The 27,472-nt window shown below is 34.2% G+C and overlaps 1 protein-coding gene across 1 annotated transcript in view; it reads right to left on the reverse strand.

The window, feature by feature from the left end:
- The window catches only part of LOC120223926 (liprin-alpha-2-like), a gene marked incomplete at its 3' end in the record, with an annotated part of 359,204 nt that overhangs the window by 45,732 nt on the left and 286,000 nt on the right, over positions 1-27,472 (reverse strand). The window contains exons 6-7 of the mRNA XM_039222153.1: positions 20,616-20,780; positions 14,577-14,651 (exon numbers count right to left, since the gene is read on the reverse strand). Coding sequence (XP_039078084.1) covers positions 14,577-14,651; positions 20,616-20,780 — 240 coding nt within the window. The remainder of the gene's footprint in view (positions 1-14,576; positions 14,652-20,615; positions 20,781-27,472) is intronic.

Below are 27,472 nucleotides of genomic sequence, written 5' to 3' on the forward strand. Positions count from 1 at the left end.
TTCAAATGCTTTATAAGTGATGTTGGTTGAGAACTATCAACTATTGTCTATTTCCTCTCCATTTATTTATCCTTTTTGTTGACAGAATCCTATATATCGGAAATAATTGACTTTTAAAAAAGGACCAGAGTTTCAGCAGACTCCTTTTCTTCTAATACTATAGTATTAACTTATTTTATTCAGTGTACAAAAGCTTACAGAAACATTTGTGAGGGTACAAATCCATATAATTATTTGGATAGATAATAGCTACACTTCTGGAAATCAGCCAACCTTATGAAGAGTTTTAAAAAGTAAGGATTTGAAGAAATGAATGGACCCCTCCCCCCAAAAAAGGGTAGTGGCTCAGTAATTTACTAGTTGTATATTTCAGGTGAGTTACTTCAAGCTTTAAAAGGATCATATTTCTGCATCTTTAAAACGGTTGTAAGGTGTTGAGGCAATAACAAGATCTCAATAAATTTTCACTGTTAATAGCAGTTATCTAATGATGTGGGGATCCATAAACCTGTAGAGAGGAGAGGTAAGTGACTGAATCTGCCTGAAGAGAGTAAAAAGAAAGCACCACTTTACTGTTTGGTTCAGCCTAATTACTCCAAAAACAGTAGGTGTCCCAAAATATTTCTAATGACACTATAATCTGTTTTGCAATTTTCTCTTAAAAGACTACATTTTTCCCTCTCTCCCTCTCTCATGTTTTTTCTGTTACAAAACTTTCTCAACACATATTCTGATCCTACTTATAAGTTACTATCCTCCTTATGTCCCACTAGTAGTGTTTTCTGGGTGAAAAATAACAGACTTGCTTTACCAACATGCTACTAAATAAGGAAATATTATCAGCACTTAGTGTTTGTAAAAATCATCAATTAAGATAGAAAGTTAAGATAATTTATTGTTCTATAATAAAGATTTTGGCCTAGCCCTCAGCTTTTAGGAGGTGATCTATGCCATGCCTTCTAGGAATGTCTTTGTTTAGGGCAAGGTCTGGACACAGTAGTTCCTAAGATGGGACATACATACAGTAGTCTTAAGTTGGGGGCCATTTATGCCAGAAAGACTAATCACATGATATAGAAGGTTCTGCATCTTGACTTGGAGGCCTCGTATGGAAATCCTACTACCAGTAGGTAGCGCTCTCTGTACGTATTGTTATGCACCAATTCTAGGAATGTAATGGCATCCTGAGAACAATGGAAGCTTAGCCTCTGAAGCCCTCCTAGACTTTGCCCTATTCATTTCTTTCCTTGGCTGATTTTGATCTATATACCTTCCCTGTAATAAAACATACTGTAAGTGTAACAACTCTCAGTGAGTTCTATGAGTCTTTCTAGTGAATTACTGAATCTGAGTGTGGATTCTCAAACCCCTTGAACTTGCAGTTAGGGTCAGAAGTGAGGCCAGTCTTGTGGGGGACCAAACCTAAGAACTTTGCAGTTTGGCTCAGTGCTGTTCTAAACATTTGTTTCCCCTCAAAATTCATATGCTGAAATCACTTCTCCCCATTCCCATGTGTGATGGTATTAGGAGGTGAGGCCTGTGAGGGTGATAAGTTAATGAGAGACCAGCCTTTATGATTGGGATTAGTGCCATTATAAAAGAGAACTCAGAGGGGCCTCTCTGTCTGACTTCAGCTCAGGTCATGATCTTGTGGTTCATGAGTTCAAGTCCCTGCTGGGCTCTGTGCTGACAGCTCAAAGCCTGGAGCCTGCTTCGGATTCTGTGTCTCCCCTCTCTCTGCCTCTCCCTCACTTGTGCTCTGTTTCTTTCTCTCAAAAATAAACATTTAAAAAGTTAAAGAGAACCCAGAGAGCTCTCTTGCCCATCCAGCCATGTGAATACACAGTGAGAAGACAGCCATCTTTGAACCAAGAGTGGCCTCTCACTAGGCACCAAATTTGCCAGCACCTTGACTTTGGATTCCTTAGCTTCCAGAACTATGAGAAATGATGTTTGTTGTTTAAGTCATCCAGTGTGTGTAATAGCAGCCCAAATAGAGACAAAGAGCATATGGTAAATGCTAGCTGATCAAATTTGTGATGTTTTCTGTGATTACATTTTAAAAAAGTAAAATCATGAACAAATTACTTATTACAAACAAAAAAAAAAGAAATTAAAGCAATTCATACATCTTTTTTGCCCATCCATTTCCTTTCTTTCCTTTTAAAATACATTTTTTAAGTTTATTTATTTATTTTGAGGAGACAGACAGTGTGAGTTGGGGAGGGTCAGAGAGAGGGGGAGACAGAGAATCCCGAGGAGGCTCTGCACTGACAGTTCAGAGCCCGATGTGGGGCTAGAACTCATGAAACCATGAAATCATGACCTCAGCTGAAACCAAGAGTCTGAAGCTTAACCCACTAAGCCACCCAGGCACCCCCATCCATTTCCTTTTAATGTTTCAAAGTTCACTTATTTGAAACTTCCAAATTTCTCAACATTTAAAATTTTTTGTTCTTCCCTGACAAAAATGAAATGAGAATAAAGAAGTGCTATAAAAACCCTCCAAAATTCTTTAATATAATTTGAGGTCTCACATTTTCTGCATTGAAAACATATGGGCCAACAAAACATTGCCATGCCTCAGGACACTAGTCAAAGTCACTGAAGTCTACACCAAGAAAAACACTTCGATGCAAAGTTCAAAATCCAGGAATGTTATTTATCCAAATTACTGCAAATATCTAGATGTTTAAATGTTTTCTATAAAGTTAATTTTTAATTTCAACCAAATATTCCACAGTTAAAAGTTGACTAATTTAACTAGTTGATTTAATATACGTTTTATCAAGTACGTTAACACCTCACTTTATCTCTGTAAATATAATGAAACTATGAATCTTGAAATCATCCATAAGAATATAACAAACATGAAGATATCATGATGAAGTTAAGTTACTGGTAGAACGCAAACTGTTTATTTAAAAATACAGTTTTTGGGGCGCCTGGGTGGCTTAGTTGGTTAAGCATCCGACTTTCGCTTGGGTCATGATCTCGCGGTTCGTGGGTTCGAGCCTCGCGTCGGGCTCTGTGCTGACTGCCAGCTCACAGCCTGGAGCCTGTTTCAGTCTCTGACTCCCTCTCTCTCTGACCCTCCCCTGCTCATGCTGTCTCTCTCTCTCTCTCCTAGAAATAAATAAAACATTTAAAAAAAATAAAAATACAGTTTTCATACATAAAGACATTTTGTTAATGAGAGAAAGGCCATGTAGCCTAGTGGCTACTGTAAAACACTCAAATTTAGAGTCAGATATCCTGGCTCTGGATTCCTGCTGACTAGTGATAACACTCAAAACAATTCACTTAATTTATCTAAGTCTCACTTTCCTCCTTTGCAAAATGCTAGTAATATTTCTACTTCTCTCATAAATTAATTGGGATGATTAACTGAAAAATGTGTACATGTGTTTGGGGAGATATATAGTGCTTAGCATAGTGCCAGGCACACAATCATCTCTCAAAAAAACTGTAGACTGCTGTTGTTTTTATCAACTGCATCAACAAGTGAATTGCAAAGCAAGTTTTAAAATGCATTTTGTGCTACACAATCATCCTATGAATAAATGTTTATTTATTCAAGAAAAGGAGATTTAGTCCTGGGTATGAAAGAAAGTACTGTTATTTTGTTTATCATCAAGTTCAAATTGTCAACAAAATAGTTTTCATCTCCTCAACTAATAAGTAGCTGATATCAGCCTTCTGAGCCTTGGAATAGCAATACAAGTTTAGTCCTTTAAGTTTACCAAGTACTCCCTCGTATATAATCTCATCCAAATATCATGCCTTATTTGAAAGATACAGCGATTGCAAATATATTAGTATTTGATTTCACAGATAAGAAAACTGAGCTGCAGAGAGAGTATATAAATCACCAGGAGTTACGAAATTAGAAAGTAATGTTCTAAGCCTCAGTTGGAGTCTTTTTCTCCCTCTCTACCTTGTCTCCCACTAAATTTCAGTATTCCTTTTACATTTTTTAAAAGATAAGCAATCTTTCTCAAATTTGTCAGCTTTAAAATTAATAAGAATGCCTTAGTAAACATATGAGTAAAATAAAATTGGTCAATTTATGATGCTTATGACCAAGTATTAATATCAAGTATGATCTTGCTATTAATAAAAAGATTTTTAAAAAGTTCATAATCTCCATATGGAAAGACAAAAAAGCCAACCCTAATATAACAAGAAAAACAAATTCTATGCTTTCATCAAGGAAAGGTTCTAACTGAAACAGGAAAAAGAGTCAAAATGATTGGCAAACAGACTTCAAATGTTTCATACACAACAGGAGACAACTTTAACCTATATTTTAAATAATTGCCTCACACAGGTCTTGGAAATAGTAAAAAGAGGGGGGTAGCAAACAGCAATTTCTTTAGTTCTTTTCATTGCTGCATTTTAACATATGTTGTCATAAGACATCTTGATTTCCTTTTATTTGGGAAAGATTCTTTGTGTTGAACAGTACAATTATCAACAGCAAAGAAGACATTTTTCTATTGATGATAATAACATGAGCAATTTACAGTATTTACACTTATCTTTACAATACAGTATCATCATGAAGGATAATCTAGAAGCATAATAAGCAATTGTAGGTCTTTGTGAATAACTACTGGTTTGACAATGCTGAGTTTACCATTGTAAAACAAAAAAGGGCATCATTCAACTATTATTAAACTATTCCATGAAATAAAATCAATTAAGAACGACACAATTTTCTAACCCAAAGTGATACAAGTCCTACTTTCCAATAAGTATAACTTTCCAATAAGTGAGTCTATCAGAAAGTAGTAATAGTTTGAAGGCAAGCTAAAAATGTCACATCAGAGAGTTTCACATTGTCTTCAAGGGACAGAAGTTGGGTGCTGCAAGATGTCATTACTTTATGCAAATGTTGTTGTCATTAAACAAATAATATTTTCAGGTATGTTTAGCCATGATGACTTGCTTCAAATGCTAATAAAATACAGAAAAAAACTTGTATTTGACTTTCTCTGAGAATGTTAATTCAAAATTGGTCACTGAATTTACTAATGATGAAAATAGTTTCATCCATTTACTAATGATGGAAATAAGCTAATCAGCCAAATTAGGCTACCTGGAGTACATAAACATGCAGGAAATTAGAAGGCTGTTGTAAGATTAATCATTTTTATAAAGACAGTAATAGACTTTCATCTCATGGAACTGGGAAAGACAATGAAAAGAACCAAAAAAACAGTAGTTGGCAGAATCTATCAAGATAAATAATGATCAGTTTTATGATTCTGAAATAACTCAAAACTTTTACAGTCATCTCTTAGTTCTACATCTGAAGCTTTCCACTCATAGAAATGGCAGCTTTAATTTGGCAGCTTGGTCATTTCATTAAGTCTGCAAACAAATGATCACATAAGTTTAGACGAGTATTGCTATCAGTTCCCCCAAAGCAAATTTCTTTACTAAAGCTCTCTCACTTTCTACATTTTTTGGATCATCTTCAGCTACAAAATTTCTTTCCAACTATTTAAATATAGCTAAGTTGCTTGTGGATTTTAGATGCTTCCTGATTTTTACCCCTGTCGAGTTTTAGAAAAACATTTCACTTCTAGATTTATTCAAAGTGGTCAAAGTCATCTGAAACAATTTCAATTTCATATTCCTATTTCTTCCTTTCAAACTGTGATGAATAATAAAACTTCATACATTTACATACAGAAACATTATGGTAGAATCCATGTTGTTTCAGTTGGTAAGTGTTGTGGAAAGCAACAATTTTTAGTTCACTGGGGAACTCAATGAGAATCTGAGAATCTCCTCTGAGAGATTTTCCTTGTTTAGTCTTTTTTAAAAAAGATGTTTATTTATTTACTTGAGAGAGACAGAGAGACAGAGAGAGAGAGAGTACGTGAGAGTGCGAGTCGGGGAGGGACAGAGAGACAGGGAAAGAGAGAAACTCAAGCAGGCTCTGTGCTGTCAGCCGGAGCCCAAGACAAGGCTCAATCTCACCAAATATGAAATCATGACCTGAGCCAAAATGAAGAGTCAGAGACTTAACCAACTGAGCCAGCTAGGTGCCCATTCCTTATTTAGTCTTCCTGGCTTCTTGCCATATTCTACATTGTCTTATTTTCATTTTACTTAAGCTCATAAAAAGTATTTCTGTTCCCACCTCCCTTAGCAGAGAATCCTTATTTCCTTGGGAAAAATATCTCTGATAAAAGCCTAGGTTTTCTTTTCCCTCCAAGTCAAACTCCTCATTCATCTCTACATTACATATTCCATTCTCCGGAAAGAGTTCTACTACCTATAACTGATCTTGAAACCATGCCCATCTTCTACTATGGGTGCCCATCAAAAATCACTTCTCTTTTGTTTCTTCCTTGGCTGAAAGCATTTTAAATAGGCTATCTCTCAATATTGCCCACCTTTTCAGCTTTTAGCTTCCTCTCTCCTTCTTTGCCAAACTTCTCAAAAGAATATTACTCACTATCTCCATTTCTAAACTTCTAATTAACTCATAAATTCTTCCCATTACAGCTATTCTCCTTCCATTTCATTTTCTTGAAACTGTCTTTGCAAACATTTCCAGAGACCTAATTGTAAATCTCATCACCTCATATTAGACATAATCTTTTATGTCTTCATGAGACATTTGACACTGTTGGCCATCTCCAATCTTCACACTTAAAACTCATTCTCTCTTTTTCTTTTTTTTTTAAATATATATTTTTTATTTATTTCTAGGAGAGAGAGAGAGAGAGCGTGAGCAGGGGAGGGTCAGAGAGAGAGGGAGATACAGACTCTGAAATTGGCTCCAGGCTCTGAGCTGGCAGTCAGCACAAAGCCCGACGCGGGGCTCGAACCCACGAACCGCGAGATCATGACCTAAGCGAAAGTCGGACGCTTAACTGACTAAGCCACCCAGGAGCCCCTCTTTCTTTTTCTACCTTTTTTGCTTCATTTAAAAAAATTAATGCTTATTTATTTTTGAGAGACAGAGAGTGAGCAGGGGAGGGGCAGAGAGAGAGGCAGACAGAATCTGAAACAGGCCTCATGCTCTGAGCTGTCAGCACAGAGCCTGACACTGGTCTCAAACTCACAGACTGCGAAATCATGACCTGAACTGAAGTCGACGCCAACCAGCTGAGCCACCCAGGTGCCCTTCTTTTGCTTCATTAATTCTTTTTTTTTTTTTTTTAATGTTTTATTTATTTCTAGGAGAGAGAGAGAGAGAGAGAGACAGCGTGAGCAGGGGAGGGTCAGAGAGAGAGGGAGTCACAGACTGAAGCAGGCTCCAGGCTCTGTGCTGGCAGTCAGCACAGAGCCCGACGCGGGGCTCGAACCCACGAACCGCGAGATCATGACCCAAGCGAAAGTCGGACGCTTAACCGACTAAGCCACCCAGGCGCCCCATGCTTCATTAATTCTTGACTCAACTGAGTCTCACATCTCTCATTGCTTCTTCCCAGACTTTTATTTGCTTTTTAGGTAGGTTTTACCTTTGCCTGCATCTATGCACTGTTTCCATTCATTTCCATGGATCCACAGAGTACTGGTTCTCATCCCAACACAATGCATCACTTTGATGAATTAATGGTGTAATGTACTTAAAGCAATGGCCACAGTCCATGGTCCTATAAGTTCCCCAAATGTGAGCTTGCTACCTCTAGCTCCTCTCACCATTCTCATCCAAAATTCTGAATGCAAATACTTGATTTGTCCATGAAAGTTCTTTAATTTTTCCTTAGGAAATCACACTCCCAGGATAAGGCTGGTTATAGATGAAGTGAAATGAAATGCTAATTTCCTTAGGAAAATTCTAATTGAAAGTTGGTAAATTCACTGCTTGGAACAAACAAACACCGAATGAAAGCAATATAAAAAAAATATGTAGTTCAGCCTACAATTCAACATGCCAGTTCTTTTTATGTATAATGCAATCATGCAGAAAAGCTTTTAAAATAAGCACACCTATAGCGAAAATTAGTCTGTCAATTGAGTTTTTACTGTAGCTTCTAAATAATCCATTTGTCTCATTTAATTAAATAATTTTAATAGTACATGGGCTTCTGCTAAAAGAGAGCACATTGTTAGGAAGTAATCTATTTGTTCTTCTTTGCACTTTCCTTTATTGTACATTTTTTGTGTGTGTGGTTTTCCAATTTTAAGCAGTAACAAAAATATTCTGCAAGGAATAAAGGCTTTATTGTATTTTCTGTGTCTAAATAACCTGAATTCACTATTTTAGGACAATGGCCTGGAAAATGTATTCAACATTAACAATACAATCTACCTAAGTGTGGCTATTCAAGGAGGCATAAAATGACAGCAAATTTTTATTATGTATATATATTTATTTACAGTATTGCTTTGATTCTTTCATTTATATTATTTTCCATTACTAAAAGAATATAAAAATTGCCAGACTTGGTAATACCTCTATTCTACACAGTTCAATATTTTCTGACACTAGTCTCTTGTTTCTTTCAAAAAATCATAGTGATTTTTCAAAATCTGAACTATAAACATGGTACTTTGGTTATCATATATTTTTTACCTTTAATTTTTGGAGGTAGCAATGGTTTGCAAAATTGAAAATCTGATCACATTTCTTCCCTCCTTGATAAGTCTTCTTTGGCTCACTGTTGTCTATAAAGGAAGTCCAGGCTCCAGCCATCCCTACCCAGCTATGCCTATTTTCTGCAGCCTCATCCCCATCCTTCCTCCTGCTGCTTCCCTTATTCTCCTCCAAGTCCATCCGGTAAGCTCTTTAAAGTCACCCTTCAAATTCTAGGTAATTTCTTTTTCCCTCTAGGAAGATTTTAAAATATTTTTCCATCTTTTAGTGAGATATAATTGACAAACAACATTGTGTAAGTTTAAGGTATACAAAGCAGTAATTTGATACATGTACCTATTTTGGGATGTTTACTACACTAAGTTTAGTTGATACATCCATCACCTCACATAATTACCATTTTTTAGTTGTTGGTGGCGAAAACATTTAACATCTCCTGTCCCAGCAAATTTTAAGTATACAATACAGTATCATTAACTATAGTCACCATGGTGTACATTAGATCCCCTAATCTTATTCCTTATAACTGAAAGTTTGTATACTTGACAAACCTCTCCCCATTTCTCCCTCCCCCTCCAGCCTGGGCAACCACCAATCTACGCTATTTCTATGAGTTTGACATCTTTGATTCTACATATATAAGTAAGGTCATACAGTATTTCTTTGTCTGACTTGTTTCACTTAGTGCAGTGCCTCAAGATTCATCCATGTTGTTGCAAATGGCAAAATTTCTCGAGGAAAACCTTTATAACACATCTGCTTTTCCTCCTTTATGCCCATCCAGTTGCTTACTCTGTTCTGGAATATTACAAAACTTTGTACTTACTCTCATTTTCACATTGGTCATATCGAATTATAATTAATTTCTTATTGTAGTAAGCTGTAGTAACATAGAATTTATCATTTTAACCATTTTTAAGTGTAAAGTGTAGTGACATTAAGTATAATTACATTGTTATGCCATTGCTATACCACCATCCATCTTCAGAACTTTTTTCACATTTCCAAACTAAAACTCCATACTCATAAATAATAACTTGCCACTATAATTTCTTTGTAACATGTCTATTTCCCATATTTGAGAGAACTACTGATTTATCAATGTCTGAGTCTTATTAATATATTGATACCTAGTTCTTAATTCATTGCCTGGCAAACAGAAGATGCCCACTCAATCTTTGTGGAATTGAGATGTCATGATCAAAATCACATAGCAGATAATTACATCAGCCAGCCATGCCAATCATGGCAACTTTTGAGCTCTACTCCACTCTAACTTAACACTTTACAAAAAATAAAAATATAAAAGGAACATACTCTCAGTGGTTTTCACTTTACCAAAACAAAACAAAAAGTAAATCAAAACAAAGCTTTCAACACTTTCTCATTTCATAAAGTATGAATTCCACACTTTGAGTATAGCATTCAGGGACCACTGAAATTGAGTCCTCCCCACAACCCTACTTTCTACTGCCACATCTTTTCACACCTAAATCCTTACCAACAAAACATCATCCTTTGAAACAGCCAGTTTCAGGTTTGTTTGTTTTTTGCCCCACACTCTGTGCTCAGCCTGAAATGCTTTTCCCCAGTTTTAAAGCCAAATCATAGTTTTCCTTCAAGGGTGAACTTCTATGATTCTTCAGTTCAGAATAAATATCTTCTTCTCTCTGCGTTATGGGCCTCTATTTTTCATTTATTTAGTTTTGCACGACATTGTATCTTACTTATGTTAAATGTTTGTCTTCATCACTTGAGGGCAAATTGCATGAAAATTTGTATTATGTTTCACTTATCATTTTATTTCTCTTCTATTCTTCCTGCAGAATTTTCTGCACTTGGTGGTTACTCAATAATTGTATTTGGAAAGACAAACATCTTGTTCATTTAACCCATATAATCAATACATTGTGGTTTATTGAGCATGCCTAGGGTTATTTAACTTTAATATTAAAGACATAGCAAAGGAACAATGTGGCAACACTGGTTTGAACAAACTCTATACAATGAAATTTGACAAATATATATTAATCATGAGGTTCGTATCACTGTGGTGAATACAATAAATACCAATGAACTAGATGCAGTCCACTTTGTCAAGGAACTAACAACTTAGGCTTAGACAGATATATAATTAACCCCAATAGTTGTTGAACAGTCATAATATGCTGAAGCAATAAGCTTTAGCAATTTTAACTAAGGAGTGATGATTGTTGGGAAGAAATCATAAAATATTTCTTTTTTTTTTAAATGTTTTTATTTATTTCTGAGAGAGAGAGAGAGAGACAACGTGAGCAGGGGAGAGTTAGAGACAGAGGGAGACACAGAATCTGAAGCAGTCTCCAGGCTCTGAGCTAGCTGTCAGCACAGAGCCCAACACAGGGCTCGAACCCACAAACTGTGAGATCATGACATGAGCCGAAGTCGGACGCTCAACCGACTGAGTCACCCATGTGCCCCTAAAATATTTCATTAAAAAGGTAATGTTTCAACTTGAGTTTAAATGGGGAAATATAGTTTCAGTGTGTGAATTAGGGTTGTGGAAGCATTCCAAGAGAGTCATTAGCATAAGATGCAGGAAAATGTTGGCTGATTTCAAAAACAGTGAATACTGTATTTTAACAAGACCTAATGACTCAGTCAGGGAAGTCAGTGAGAGTTAAGAGCTAGATTTGTAGGTTAGGACCATTGAAGAGATTCTTGATGTATCCTTATATTATTAACATATGTTAATACAGCATATCATTATGTTAGTAATATATTAATGATATATATTACATGTAAGTATATATTACATACTGGTATATGTTATAAAAAATAATCCCTATGATTAGAGCTTTTCTTAGCATGTTTAACCTTGGAGAATTATATAGCAGAAAGGGACAGGAGACAAGAATAAATAAAAATCTATTGTAACATTCCAGGTGAGAATTTATGAAGTCCTGAACTACAGTGGTTTTAATATATATGTAAAAAGAAGGGAGTAAAGAGTGTGGGTAGATTATAGCCACAGTTAAGTGTAGGAATCAGAACTGCCTGAATAGATAGTGAAGACAAGTTCAGAAACAAGAACATTTTCTAGTAGGAGAGAATGACATGTTAGGAGACAACCTCTCTAGGTTTATCTATAAAATAATAGCAGTAATGAACTTCCAGTATTATTCTGCTAATATATATGTATAATATAATGATGACAGAATAAACTCCATTCTATTATCTTCTCAGACTCTATGGATACATATATATGTATGAATATATCAAGGTATCACTTGCAGTCTTAACCTTTGCTCTCTAACTTTTCCCTTCTGAGTTTTGGAACTGAAATAATTCAGGAAAAAGTTTCGATAAATTCCTTGCTATCTGGATGGTTATTATCACTACCAGAAACTCAGGAATCAAACAGGTTCTAATAATGCAGTATCCTCACTTGTCAATCTTGCTATATGAACTCAGGAAATGCATAGATTGAATTATAAGTGACACTTTTAAGTGTATTTTAATTTTGACTTAAAATCTGAAGCATCAAATGAAATTTTCCCCAAAACTTTGCTCTTTTAGCCATATGCAGAGTTGTGTTCTAGTACCTGATTGTTTCTGTGTATGTTACATATTTTTGTTTGGTTCTTAAGGATGTGTTCTTACATACTTCTCTTTTTTTAATAAAAAAATCGTCCTTTATTTTCTAAAATATTTTCTTCAATTATTTCCTCAAATATTCAAACTTTATCTAGTTCCCCTATCTAAAGCTTCCAATAGTATAATTTTTTTCCAAAATTATTTTTTCAGATTTCTAAATATTTCTTATCAATATATGGTGCCTTGCTTCTAAGAGATTTCATGTACCAACTGCTGTTCTAAGAACTCACTCTCCAGGTGTCTTCTGATTTCTCTCTCTCTTTTATTTTTGATTTTCATAATGAAATATAAGTTTCATTATGAAGTGGAAGATGGTTTTTCCCCATGCATTCTCTCTTAAAATCATTAATTATTTATAAACAATTTATTGTTAGAAAACTAAGATAACTTTGCTATCCTTTTCCTCATCTGTGGATATGTGGGATTCTGGGTAAGCCAACTGGAAGTTAATAAAAATCAACAACAAAAAGAAAATGTATTGAAGTTAATAATGAGCGCGCAGTTACTTTCCTCTTATACAAATTATTTAAAACAAAACAAAAAGCATTCAGAAGGGCTGCAGTAATTGTAGAATAAAGTTAATGATTTAAAATATATTTAATCTACATACAAGAATCAAATGGACCATGCTGCCTACAAGAGACTACAATAAAATTTAAGGCTAAAAGGTTTAAGACAACCGTCAAAAGACTCTCCTCCACTTTGGTTCCCTCAAGTGTTGTTCTCCCATTTCATATCTCATTGAAATATTCAGTTGCCATTTCTGGAGCTAATTTTCAGAGCCTTACTTGAACTTGAGGGATATTTTTATTGCCGCATATATACTTTGGCCAAGGGGTCTCATCTCACCTTTGTTTATGACAAAGAGAAGCTTTATACACTGTACGATAAGCAAAGCTTTTATGTTAGTAGTTGCCAAAGGTTTGTTTCTTTACCCTTAGTGGTAAAATATTTTGAGGGATGTACCCGAAACAATGTACTTTTAAACATATGTGAAAAATAAAATTAGCAATGGTAAAACACAAAATAAATAAGCATTTAATAGTGTCTTTCTGGAGGTTACAAGAATGCATATACCTTCTTTATAGGTAAAACCTATTCTTTCTCAGAAAAAGACTGACTTCTTCTTATCATCATCCATTAGCTCAAAGGTTCTTTTCCTCTATGATGACTAAGATGTACCAATCTCTTATTTTCCTTTGTTTTATTTGTTTGTTTGTTTGTTTAAAGCCATCCAGTTTATTAAGCTGATCTGGTGATCACCAAAAAGCTTTATTATTTTTTTAACTATTATGCCACCATTTATGTTTTTAACACTGCTAACATTTAGTTGACATAGAACTGATTCTCTCTGAAGTTAAAAGTCTATTTTTTCTAAAGTTTAAATTGTTAAACCCAGAACAAACAAAGGCAGACTTTAAACTTGTTTATTTGGTTTAGCTTATTGTAAACAACAGGGTGATTTGTTCTACATGAAATTGTTAACATGGCTTAAAAATGTGTATTTGTGTGTGTAATGTAAATGAAAATATTCTTTTAGTAAGAATGCCTTGACAATACTTATAATTAATAACATTAGCCTCCCAAATATTTAATTATTTAAAAGTAAGATGATTTTGTAGAATTATTTTAGTATGTCCAACTAGCAATGCCAATATTTACCTTATTGGAATAAATTTCTGGAGGAAAAAGTAGCCTTATAAGTAGCCTTATATGTATTCTCTCTCTCAGAGATAGAGAGAAAGAGATGGGGTTATTTTAGTGGCCTACACAGATTATTGCTTATTTATTTTACAAATGTTAATGTGTTCTTTTATAGATATATAATGACCCAAATTATTTGTGTACTAATAACCAAAATAAGTCAATTTTTCTAAAGAAAAAAAACTTTTTAAATCTCAGAGATGGTTATAATACCTTAGTATGAATGAGAGCAAGAGAAGTGGATTTAGTGATGCCACTAAACATGGGCATGATGTTTTTAAAAGATAAGAATAATAAGAACCTTAAGGGAAGTATGTTTATGTCTCCAAGGACTTAACCATTTTCTAAGTTTAATGGATATCTGACATGTTTTCCAATTTTGGAGCTGTGTTTTACTCTTTGAAAGGACTGGCATTCTGACTGTAGTCTTTCTAAGCTAAGCCGCTTTGTCTCTAGTGCTTGATAATTTTCTTTTCATCTTTAAGTGACAGATCTGAATCACCAGAAAGCAGAAAACATGACTCTGGCAACTAGTTTCAACACACCTTGTTCAGTGGCATATACAGAATGTAATTTATTTTTTGTGACAGTTTTAATAAAAGTGACGTGAAACACAAGGGCTATAATGTTAGTGATATTACACCTCAAAAGAGGAGAAAGTTTGGTATGTTACCTCCTGATTAGCAGCAGCTAGTTCTTCTTCCAGTGCAGAGACTCTTTCTAAAGAAACCCTCAGTCGCTCCCTTACCTAGAAGAAAAACCAAAATATGTGCAGTAATGTACATCCCATACATGTTAAACTGTGCTGAATCCATCATTAACATTATCCAAGACAGTCGCATTCGGCAAATTTTTATTCATAGCCCTAAGTGCTCACAAATACTATGAATACATTGTCACCTTATAGCATCTATCAAGATATTTCCTTATAAGCAAGTCATTTTAGTGTCTCAATGACAGATTTTGCAATGGGGAAAGAGATAGACCTGCTTATTCTTAATTCTGACTCATACTAAGTGGAGGCAAAGTTCAAAAATATATTATGAATTCACCTGAAAAAGACTCACTGATTAAGTATGAGATATAGGCAAAACTTTCTTTCTACTTTTAAAAACTAATATGTGAGATTCATTTGGTATGAATAAATTCATAAAGGATTCTCAGAATCTAAAGAAAACTGTCTATTGCTCATAAAGTTGTATTAATTGGAGGCTTATATTGTTACTGAGAGATTGGAAACTACTTGATTATTCTGGAATTCCTAATTAGCTTCCAGATAACAAAGGTTAAGCCATAATATTTTATAGAAGTGAATACTCTGCACATTTAGTTTGAAAATATTTATGATTTGAAAATAATTATGATTTACAAATGTTTCATAAATAAATGAACTCAAAGAAGTGATTTTTAATTCTTGCTTTCTTAGAACTTCTAAAATTATTTTAGTTATTATATGTTCAGATCTTTAGATATGCTCTATATTTCATATATTAAAAAAATAGGTACTTTTTATCATGTAAAAATTTAAGGAATTCAGAGAAAGGAAATTGACTGAATTAAAATGAATTCAAATTTAATTGGAATTAAAATGAATGTCTACAATGACTTAATTTTCCTTACAAAAGAATCAACAAAATACATAGTTCTTCAACTTAAGATGCAAATCATGGTGAATTTTTGATTAAGAGCTAACAGATATTTTTTTTTTTCCTCCATGGGACTGTTATAGTATTTGTGCAGTTAGTATGTATTTTAATATATTTAATAAGCTCTAATTTTATTAATATTTTATTAATATATTGACAGTATTTTTAATGAATCATATTTCCCTTTTTTAAAAAGATAAGATTTAAGTGAGAATATAGGTTAAATATATAAAATATATTTTAAAAGTTCACATAATAATTAAAATTGAATTATAACATTATTTTCCAATTAGTCAACAAAAACCCCCATCAATATCCTATTAACCTAGAATCTAATTAGAAATTTTAAAAATATCAATTATATTTTTGTGTTGTATATTGACAACTGATACATATTCAGGTGGCTGGTTGCACTTCACTGCTGAAATGTATCTTGAGTAAGAAAGAATAACTGAAAAGAATTTCATATGAATTATGTATAGTTATGTTCAAATTCTCTGAAAATTAGTAATATACATATATTGATATTTGATGTCAAAGATAATTAATTACACAGGATCTTTAATGATATGTAGGTGTGCTAGATGGCCTGGCACATACCAGTGCTATTTGACAAATATACAATTGATCATTAAAATACATAAAACTAATAGTGATTCATAACTGAACAAGAGCTACTTGAAAGGAAGTCTTTGATTATTTGATTTGGAGAATACTTTTTTTATGAGAGTGCTGGATAGATGTAAAAGAAGCAAATATTTGAAGCCTGAAAATAAGGGAGGATTGCAGATACATGGAACACAGATATCAACAAAAATCTTGGTAGATGTGCTTGATATTTAAAAGGGTTGACTGTCAAGTTATATACCCACTTCCTAAAATACCAACTATAAAGTATGGGTGTTCTGAGTGAGAAAGGTCTAAGAATCTTAGTTGATGAGAACAGCAATATGAAGTTGTCAAAATATAAGTTAACAATCTCACTATATGCAACATTGATCCTATCACATTTATACTGCCGTGAAGAGGTAAGTGTCCTATTTTAAGATGTATTGATTCACTGGAATGTTTCTAAAAGAGTCCTTCAAATCATTTAAAGAATGGCTGAAACTTAGCTATCCTATAGGTTAAAATATCTTCCGGACTTTCTTTGCTAAACTGATCATCACAAAAATTGTTATAGTATGGTTCTTATTTACCACAAGTTAAGCATTTTTATTCTCATTATAGCAAATCTTCAAGGGGGTAAAAATCATTAAGCTTATCAAACAACTTGAAACTAGAATAACCCCTTAATAAACTTAGAATGGTTTCTACAGCTTGAGATTATATTACCCACAAAGTAATGAATCTAAAGCTGTCTCTACAAGAAAATAAAAATGATTTCTGAATATATTTTGAAGTAGTTGTAAATGTAAAAACTGGTGTGGTAAATATCAATACATAACGAGATAAATGTATTATTCATGTTTATATTAGAATAAATAATTCTCTGTATTTAATATATCTTGTACTAATTTCTGCTAAACTGAATAAGACAAAAAAAAAGGTAGGATTCAAAGGAGTAACTTTTCTAAGCCATAAAAATATCCTAACATTTTACCTTGTCTACATAGCTGAAACTGTATTAACAGGAAAAAAATATTATCTCTGAGAAGATTTTTAGCTTTTTGCTCTGGTTAGCTAAGCACAGCACCAGCAGAATGACATAATTACCTTTATTTTCCTTGTTGGATATGGTGTACTTGTGTAACTAGACATGATTGATATGGCATAAAAATTATAATTTTAATTTTTTCCCTAAATGAAAGTATACAGGTGATATCCTTAGCTCTATACTTAATCTTTTCTGATTTTTTTACTAAATAACCACATTCAATTAATCCATTGTTTGTAGAATCTTTTAGTTCATACCTGTTGATATTTTATTTATTGAACTATAGTATAACCTCTAAAATATTTATGTACAACTAGAAGTTTTTTATTTCTAAGTTGATTATATCAATTTTCTTCATAAGGATATGAAAAATGACTAAAGAATTTTTCCCCAAAAGATGTTTCAAGGCTACATAGATTTTGTCCCTGAGGAATTAAAATAAAATAATTCCTCCCAAATAATAAATGTGTCTCAGGATGACGAGAAACATTGGTGATTCCAAATTAAAATTAAGGTATGGCAGGGTTCCATTTTGGAATTATCAGTCCTATAACAGAAAACATTGTAAAGAGATTTCCTTAGACCATAAGTTCAAATCTCGTTTTGGCAATATGATATTAGACCACAGAAATATATATGGAATGCACATATATTTGCTGTTTTCTTTTTGCTTATATTCTCCAGGCATATCCAATATGTCTTTTAAAGTAATGAAAAACCAGTCAATGATATCTGAGTGATTGCAAAACACATGTATATTTAACATTCCTCCAGCCCCCCAAATTGGTAAGCATGCTGGAGAGTGACATTCAAAGTTATTGTCAGTCTTAGCTAATAAGGAAAATTCAATTTTACAACTCAGCGGATGTATAAATAAGGACATTAATAATGAAGACTGCCAGTCATTGTAATCATCCATAGCTATGCTTATTTTTTTATACTTTGTTTAGCTTTTTGTATGTAACTTTACCCTGAATAGTAAAGTTGGTAGTGTCTTGTCCTCACGAAATGGTTACTTGCATCTTATCTTCTTCTGATCATCTCTCTATATTATAACACAATATCCATAGTTCATAAATTAGAATGCAATTTGTCTCCCCACTACCCTAGCCTCTTGAGTAGCTGAGCTATTCTTAGGGTGACTGTCTATGAAAGCACAGATTAGTCCTTCAATAACTAAATAAAATGCTATTTGAAACAAGCATGTGGATCAACAGTAACACCAACATCTTTACTTAGTTTAAAGTTTTATCAAGTGCTGAAATTTATTCAAATTAACAGTAATGCTCATTAACATTCAATGAGCACTTGACACATGCTAAGTACCATCTAAGAGTTTTGCACGTCAGATCACACTTAATCCTCATGGCAATTCTATGAGTTAAGTACTATTAGCTCTCCATTCAAAAGAGGAAACAGATGTTTAGAGAAGTTAAGTCACTTGTCCATATCTGTCCAACTCCAGAATCCAAGCTCATAACACTTTTCCTTTAAACTGTTCAACAATACTTAGCGGATAATGGGTTCAGTTCTCTATGAACTAACCAATGCCCATGGTACTTCCGGTGAGTCAGTACATACTATTACAGCATTTGTCTGGGCTAAGTTGTACAACTATTTTCTTCTTAAATGTACTCACACCCATCAGGTTATTTGTCTTGAATACTGTTTACCTCCTTGCAACCATTCTTTCATAAAATACCCCTCAAGTGATATGGGAGTGCTTACAAGGAACTTCTACAGTCACACATTCTCAAGCACTTTCATTTAAGACACTCAAAACTATTACATTTTCTCTGGGAAGGCCATGTTCTTCTTACACATCTGGGTTATTTTACATATAGATCCTGTTGCTCAGAGTATCTTCATTACTCTGCTTAAAAAACCCCTATAGATTCTCTAATATTCAGACCAAATGTCCTATATAACTTCTGTGAAGACATTCTTGAATTGTTTTTTTTATCACTTTCTCAAGTGGAATTAGTCACAACTTTTCCTGTGGCTCCCTATTGCATTGTACATATTGTGTCTTAACATCACCTGTTACTGACATGTGAATCTATCTATCTTTGTGTGCCAAATATCTGTCTCACATATAATAGATATTTCAGAAATATGAAGTCTTGTAAATTCTTAACAGTGTACTTTTGTAATAAGAAAGGGAATATGAACTTAAACATTAAACATATTAAGTGGTTAATTGATATTTTATATTGATGATATTATATTAATTAAGGATCTTTATATAATATCAATTTCTATCTTAGTTAAAATTATTCATAAACTATTTTCCTCTCATGGCTAAAATGAAAAAAGCTACAATTTCTTCTTAACAATCTAGAAATAGAATTATAGTTATCCTTATGCACATACTTCACATAATCCCCTGGTCTAAGAACATCTGAAAGACCAGTGATAAAAGTATATATGTACATAAACTTTAACTAAAGCACAAGTGTCTGCATGCTTAAAACCTAGATATAACTGGGTAATAATCCCTCATTTGGATTTTAATACTCAGAACTTGTCAGGTATTTTCTAATGAAGTGCCCCAATTCCCACTCTACAAAATCCTAAGCTTTATTAATTTTAAAAAGTTAATTCTCTAACATTTCACAAAATTAAAATCATGTGATAAGCCTTACTAATCTCCAAAGGATATTATCATCATATTGGCTTATTTATGTCAGTAAAAGTTTCTTGAGTAACAGCTAAGAGAAGCTTACTGCCACTTTTTAAAAAAAGACCTAAAGCAGGTTTTCTCCACTGATACTTTATGCTGTTACATTCAGAGACTCTTCAAAAATATATATTCAGAACTAAGATATCAGAGATCAAAAAAAAAATGTGTGCTTATAATATCAACCTCCAAAGGTCAGAGTATACATCCAATTTACACTTGAAGATGTGTTGAATTGTCAGTTAGTGGTTTCCTGTGTTGGCATCTATAGACATGCATCTCAGAGAGGGACTGGGAGGGGAGGAAGAGAGTGGGCGAGAGAGGGAGACTGAATGACAATATTAAATTTCAAATGGCCATCTGGACTAGGACCATAATGCACCATAATAAAAGTGTAACTTGATAAGCCACAGATTCAGTGGTATTAAAAAAACCAGGGTTATGAGTATTACCGATATACACACAATAATCCAGTTGCATTGATAAAAATGATTTTCCCATAATTCAAATGTGTTTCTCTGCACTCATTTACGTCAAGAGTCAGCTGAGTCATGGATGAAGGCAAGGAGCTCGATGCTGATGACGAAAGCACAGTGAAGCCTGAAATCTTCTATCTGTACTAGAACTCCTTAAAATTGGTAGCTGAAGTGTATTTTATTTTTTTAATTTCACCTTGATTGAGGTATAATTGACACATAAAACTGTAATAATCCTTTCTAAATACTTTACCTTTTCATCCAAGGCCTTGTGGTGCTCAAACAAAGATTTCAGTGCCTTGAGAACCTCGACTTCACTGGACACTCCTGAGGGGGACTGGGCTTGCCGTTTTACCACCGTCATTCTTAGCGACCTTTCATGTCGTGACACCAGGCATTCCAAGTGCTCCAGTAACAGCTATTGGGGTTTAACAGAAAAGGTAATTACCCTAAATGCAATTATCTTATGAACACAAGTTACTTGTGAATGACTTCTACCTGAAAAGGCTGCAAGTTTACATAGTATCTCATGATAACCTCAGATTTACCACAGGTAGTAGCAAAGAAGCACAAACCTGGGTCTAAATCAAGGTCCATAAACGGCATTAAAAGAAATTGCATCTCTATCATATAACGAAATTATTCATTTAAAAAATGTAATGTAGGGGCGCCTGGGTGGCTTAGTCGGTTGGGCGTCCGACTTTCGCTTAGGTCATGATCTCGCAGTTCGTGGGTTCGAGCCCCGCGTCGGGCTCTGTGCTGACTGCCAGCTCAGAGCCTGGAGCCTGTTTCAGTCTGTGACTCCCTCTCTCTCTGACCCTCCCCTGCTCACGCCGTCTCTCTCTCCTAGAAATAAATAAAAACATTAAAAAAAAATTAAAAAAAAAAATAAAAAATGTAATGTAAATTCTTATTCATCCTTTTAGAAAATTTAATAATTTCAGCATGAGCTCATTAGAAATAGAACACAAAATAGGTGTGATCAAATAGAATAATTATTGAAGAACATTGCACAATGCATGATGATTTTGTTAAAAGAGTATTAAAAGTCAAAACTAAGTTAGTATACATTTGGTCATTTAAAATTGTTGAGTTGAAGGAAATGAGCATAATCATGTTGTTTTGAATGTGATTATAGTGATAATCACATTTGAATAGTGATTATAGTAATCATTATAATCACATGTTGCTATAAAAATCATAGTGAAAATCACTAATGGTTTTATTCACAATTAATTCTTAGGTTACATAATAGAAAAATACATGCAACCAACTGGAATATAGTAACTGAGATTTTACAATAGTCATTTTGGGAAAAGAGGTTTTTAAATGGTCTACTGTGGGACATACATTCACCCAAAGTAGCCTCTGGGGCCATTAAAGGCCAGTGAACAGTGTTTCGGTCTGTTTCAGACCTACACTCTAACATTTCCCAAAGAAAGTTTACTTTTAAATGCTTTGTGTGAGGTACCTGGGTGGCTCAGTCAGTTAAACATCCAACTTTTAGTTTTGGCTCAGGAAATGATCTCACAGTTTCGTGAGTTGGAGCCCCTCAACGGGCTCTGTGCTGATGGTGCAGAGCCTGCTTGGGATTCTCTGTCTCCCTCTCTCTTTGCCGCTCTCCCAGTCATGCTATCCCTGTCTCTCTCAGGATAAATACATAAACCTAAAAAAAATTTAAAAATGTTTTGTGAATTGGGACTTCACCTTTGTTTAGTCTAATAAGGGAGTTCTGCTGCTAAAAACAAAGATACCTGAAAAAAATATTAAAAAAAACAAAACTGCTGGGTTAACTTCTCAGTTATTAAAATTTTGGTCAGGGAAGAACAATACATGACCAGGAAGTTTTGTGTGAGAGATTTTCAGAAGGGTACTGAAGAGTATAGGCTAACAAATATCTATGTAAAATAAAGCAGAAGTTACTCAAACAAAAAAGGGAAAAAGCAGATATAAGATACTGGGATGGAAAGAAACAAAGAAAACATTTTTTTTGGCAGGAATTTTCTTAAAGCTTACACATCCTGAAGTAGTAAAAATTTTTGGTTTTCACAATGTCATTGTTGGATTCAGTGTCACATGTTAGTATCACTTTTCTTAGTTCTTAATAAATTAATTTCTCTATATTCACCATCACTAATTATGGTTCCAAGTGTCAGAAAACTGTCATGCATCGGCACAGAAAAACACAAATAGCTGAGATCCTAAATGTATACAGATCCAGTAGGTAGGGATCATATTAAAGGGTCAAAATTATATTAATAGCTCTTTAGTATGAAATGACACAATGTTTTTGAAGAGCTTTCCTTTTATTTCTCAATCTCTGATTATATTCATGGTGTTCTACTGTCTTGAAGTCTACAGATACATGTGTGCATTGGTTAAATCCAAGCAGTTTCACGTAGGTTATGGGATTTCCTATGAACTTAACCCTGAAATAGAGAGTTACGGGAGCTGAAAAGAGGAGAGAACTACTTTGCATAGAGCACTAAGCTGATGTTTCATTGAGAGGATGATATTGAAACTGAGACTTAAAAGATGAGAAAGAGGTGGCCAAATGAGGAGCCCGAGGAAGAAAACTCCTGGCAGAGGGCAGATCAAGGAATAGAAAGTAAGCTGGCATGGTTAGAGCAAAGTTTGTTGGGAAAAGGCTAACATCAGATGATGTTGGAGAAATAAACAGGGTTAAGTTCACACAGAGCCCTAGGACCTATGTGAAATAGCTTGCTCCCAGGGGAACCTTTCAAAGTCCAGGTATTTGAGTTATCCCCTGCAAATGGTGTGCTGACACTGGCCCATACCAGTGTGTTAGAGGGGATTGTTAATTTTCAGGAATTTTGTGAGCCAGTGGTTAAACAGTTATTGTTCAAGCTTAAATTTTGTAAGCTTATAATTATAAACATTCGAAATGTATTAATTCCTAATTATTTTACTAAACTCCAAGTTTTTAATAAAATTCCAAGTATTTCACCATTATCTATGCTCCTTGGGGTTTACTGCTATTGCATTTGAAGGTAGAAATACCACAGGTTGGTTCTTTACTGTGCATCGTTTCCTTTCTCAGCTTTCAGTGATATCATGTTGGTAGCTTGAAGTCAGCTACCATGGGAGTAGTAAAATCATGGGAATTCCAAATAATATAAATTAGTGGGGTTTTTTGTTTTTTTCTGGTAAAAAAAATCATTTACCAGCATATCATTGTCACTAGCCATCAAATTATAGGAGCTGGGAGCCCAAAGATTATGGAGCAGAAAAGGTTCATCATCACTGTGCCCTTTCTAAATCCCTGACCCACTCAATCTGTGAAGTACAGTAAAATGTAGTCCTGATATTAAATTTGGGGGTGGTCTATTATGAAGCGATTAATCAGAAGATCTTCTCTAAAAGGACCCGCGACCATTTAGTATGGTAACAGTACTGAGGAAGAGTGAATATCAAATTTCTTGAATATTATCTCTGATGTAGGACTAATTCTTTAGTACTACTCTTTCAGAGGCTTTTAACAATCTGCTAGACAAAAATGCTTCACCTCGTGGATATCAGCCTATTCTTCTGGACACCACAATATTTGCTGAATGGGTTTAAATAAAAGTGACCATGGTTTCAGGGATAGAAGTTATTCTTTAACCTGGCAAAATGGGGTACTCATTAAGGCTGATAGGGTTACCACCACAGCTGAATGGCCAAGTAACCAGCTGCAGCTTCAGTCTTGAACCCCTGACATGGTAACAGTCCTCCTAGAGGCCAGGCTAGTCACCTTGAAGCAAATTACATCAAATCCCTTCCATCAAGGAGGGGTGGGTATCTTTTCTTAATTTAATAAATGTTTTTTTTCTCCTGGATATGGAATTGTCTTCTTTAATGGGTATGCTTCTACTAGCAATATCATCTTATCAAGATTTTTTACTACAGTCTAGTTATATACACATTACTTCTGACCAAAAAAAAAAAAATAATAATAAATAAAAACAGAAAGAAAACAAACAAACAAAAAAAATAAAAACAAAACCAAAAACAACCCATATTTTACAGTGAAGGGGGTAATTCAGTTGACTGATGCCATCAGCCTTGGTTTCACTACATTATCACATCATTCAGAAGCAGATGATCCTATAGAAGGATTAAAGGATCCAGAGAAGAGTCTATCTTGATTCAATTTTAGAGATAACTCAGTGCTACCCTGGTAAGATATCATCCTGAAATTATGTACTTAGAGACAGTGACGAATAGATACCAGTTCATCTACAGAGGTCCAGGAATCTAGGTTTAGAATTGGAATTTATAATTGCCAGCAGGACTTTTTGACCAGTTGGAGAAAGGGGGATCTTTTTCTGTTGTTGTTATATATGCATGATATATATTAAATTACTCTCCACTTTTACTCTATTTTATATTGAATATTTGATTCTGATTAACATTTAAAGTCATCCATAGGTTACAGAATATTAAGATATGATTGAGATTTAATGAGAACAAGAGTTGTACACGTGGAAGAACCCTCGTCATGTAGCTACATGCATGGACTTTCTCTTTTGAGAAAAGGTGATTTTGGTTTTGTCTAAGTATTGTTGGATAGATATCAGTATTGCTGCTGTTTAGAATTTTGATATGAAAAGAGTACAACAAAAATTGTACTGGAGGCATAGTAATTGTGGTTGCCCCAATTTTTTGGACATACTCTCCATCTTTGACAGTTCTCTGCATTCTGAATGTCATCTTCCCAAAACTGGATTCAAAAAAACATTTTGCAGGCATGTTTAACCACTAGGGGGCAGACATGTGACTTAAGAGTCAGCCGACCAGAGCTGCCCACATAGGGAAGATGCTGAAGGGAGCCAGATGAGGAAACTCGCTAGGCATGGCGGTACACTTTGTTGGCACAGGTGGTAGCAGAGGCTGCACGTTTCTGGGTCTAGGAATGTAAGGAAAACCCACAAGGCTAAGGAAATATGGTCTTAGACATTGTATATGGAAGCTATATTTAGAGATTTCTTTTTTTTTTTTAGTGTTTTTTTAAATTTATTTCTAGGAGAGAGAGAGAGAGAGACAGCATGAGCAGGGGAGGGTCAGAGAGAAAGGGAATCACAGACTCTGAAACAGGTTCCAGGCTCTGAGCTGGCAGTTAGCACAGAGCCCCACGCGAGGCTCGAACCCACGAACCTCGAGATCATGACCTAAGCGAAAGTCGGACGCTTAAACGACTAAGCCACCCAGGCGCCCCTATTTAGAGATTTCTTATATTCCTTAATTAATGTCTTCTTGATTAATACAGTTAAGCTGTACTGCTTTATGCAATTAGGAACTCTCATCTATATAATAATAACACTAAATAATGTGTTCTTTAAAATGGACTTCTTAAGGTTTTAACAATTTAACTCACCCTGAATACTCCTAAATACTTAGGAATATATGCTGTAGAATATATGCTTAATACTCACTTGTTGAATTGAAGTAAGATAAATGTAAGTTATATAGCCAAGAGGATGTGGCCAAAAAAGTTCAAATCTAGTATATATCTATAGCTTTGAAGCTTACAAATTTAAATAAATGAAAAATAAAGAGGAACTCAATAAAATACCACTAATAATCTACTAATTACACACATTTGCTAGAAACTACACTTTTTTTCCCTTTTGATATGAGAGAGAGAGAGAGAGAGAAAGAGAGAGAGAGCACATGAGCAAGGGAGAGGGGCAGAGGGAAAGAGAATCTTAAGTAGGCTCCACATTCAGCATGGAGCCCAAAACAGGGGGCTCAATCCCCCAACCCTGAGATCATGACCTGAGCCTGAATCAAGAGTTGGACGCTCAACCAACTGAGCCACTCAGGCACTCTGCTAGGAAGTACACTTTTGTTTAATATTTAACAAATCTTGCAGAAGGCATTCTGTCTGGTGTACTCAAAATATTGCAGGGACTGCATAAATGGCCATTAATTCTATCGTGGAATTCATTTTAAATGACCATGGTATACACACACACACACACACGCACACACGCATGCACATGCACACAAACATATCATATATGCATATGTACATATTGCATCATTGGAAAATTTTGAACTAAATTTCTAACATTATACAACTTATTATTACATTTAAATTCAATACAACCTGTGTGAAATTATTTTCAATCAAAAATGGCATTCAAGTAGAAATACATTCTGGCCCGTACACTAATTTGGTTACTGTAATATGACCACATAACACATCACTAACATCTGAGAATGAGAAACTTCAAACTCGTTGCTTTTGTGCTCAGTGTACTTAATATCCTCTAACCTCAAATGCTGTTTACAATTCCCGATAGTTCTCTGTAAATATTTAAGTCTCATGTTGCAATAGTTGTTGGAAAGGCATATGTCCTTAGTTATGTTATATATTAATTATATGTCCCTTTTGTTTATCATATCCTATAAGCACTTTCAGATATATGTACATATGCACGCAAATGTATCTTCACCGGCCTTCAACGGCTAGGGTCTTCCTTTCTCAATTGAACTGTACTTTTTATTCATTGAGGAAATATGTTTGGAAGGATTTTACTAACTAGTGTAGACAGAAGTTTGTCAGAATGGGAATCTTCTCTTTAGTAATGGCAGGTGTCTCTTTGTATTTAAACGTTTATTAGTATAATTTCTTGACTCAAATAAAAGTAAGAGCATGGTAAGGAATGTTTCAAATTAGGTCTTTAATTTGAATTAAGGATAATTAAGTCTTTTAGTTGGTGATCTGTAAAATGATATTACAGCTTTACTATTTATAATTGACATTAAGAATGACTCTTGAAATCACAATTTCTAATTCAAAGTCATGCAATAGCAACTTTCTAAAACACTGCCAATAATATAAAATATTCTCTGAAATCTTCAGTCACAAAAGCAGTTAAAACAGTTCCAAAACAACAACAAAAAATCTCCACTCTGATATTAAGAAACAATAAATAACTGGTTTAATATTCTTTTAGCTTTTTACTGATTAATTCTACCAAAACATGGTAAGGTTTTGTAGTCGATTTGAGTTATGTTGAAAAAATGGCAGGAATACATTATACTCTATACATATAATTTGCCTGAGTATGGCCAGAAAAGTTTTAGAAACAACAAATTTTG

This window comes from Hyaena hyaena, unplaced genomic scaffold (assembly GCF_003009895.1).
Source record: "Hyaena hyaena isolate Hyena2069 unplaced genomic scaffold, ASM300989v1 scaffold_1079, whole genome shotgun sequence".
Taxonomy (NCBI): domain Eukaryota; kingdom Metazoa; phylum Chordata; class Mammalia; order Carnivora; family Hyaenidae; genus Hyaena; species Hyaena hyaena.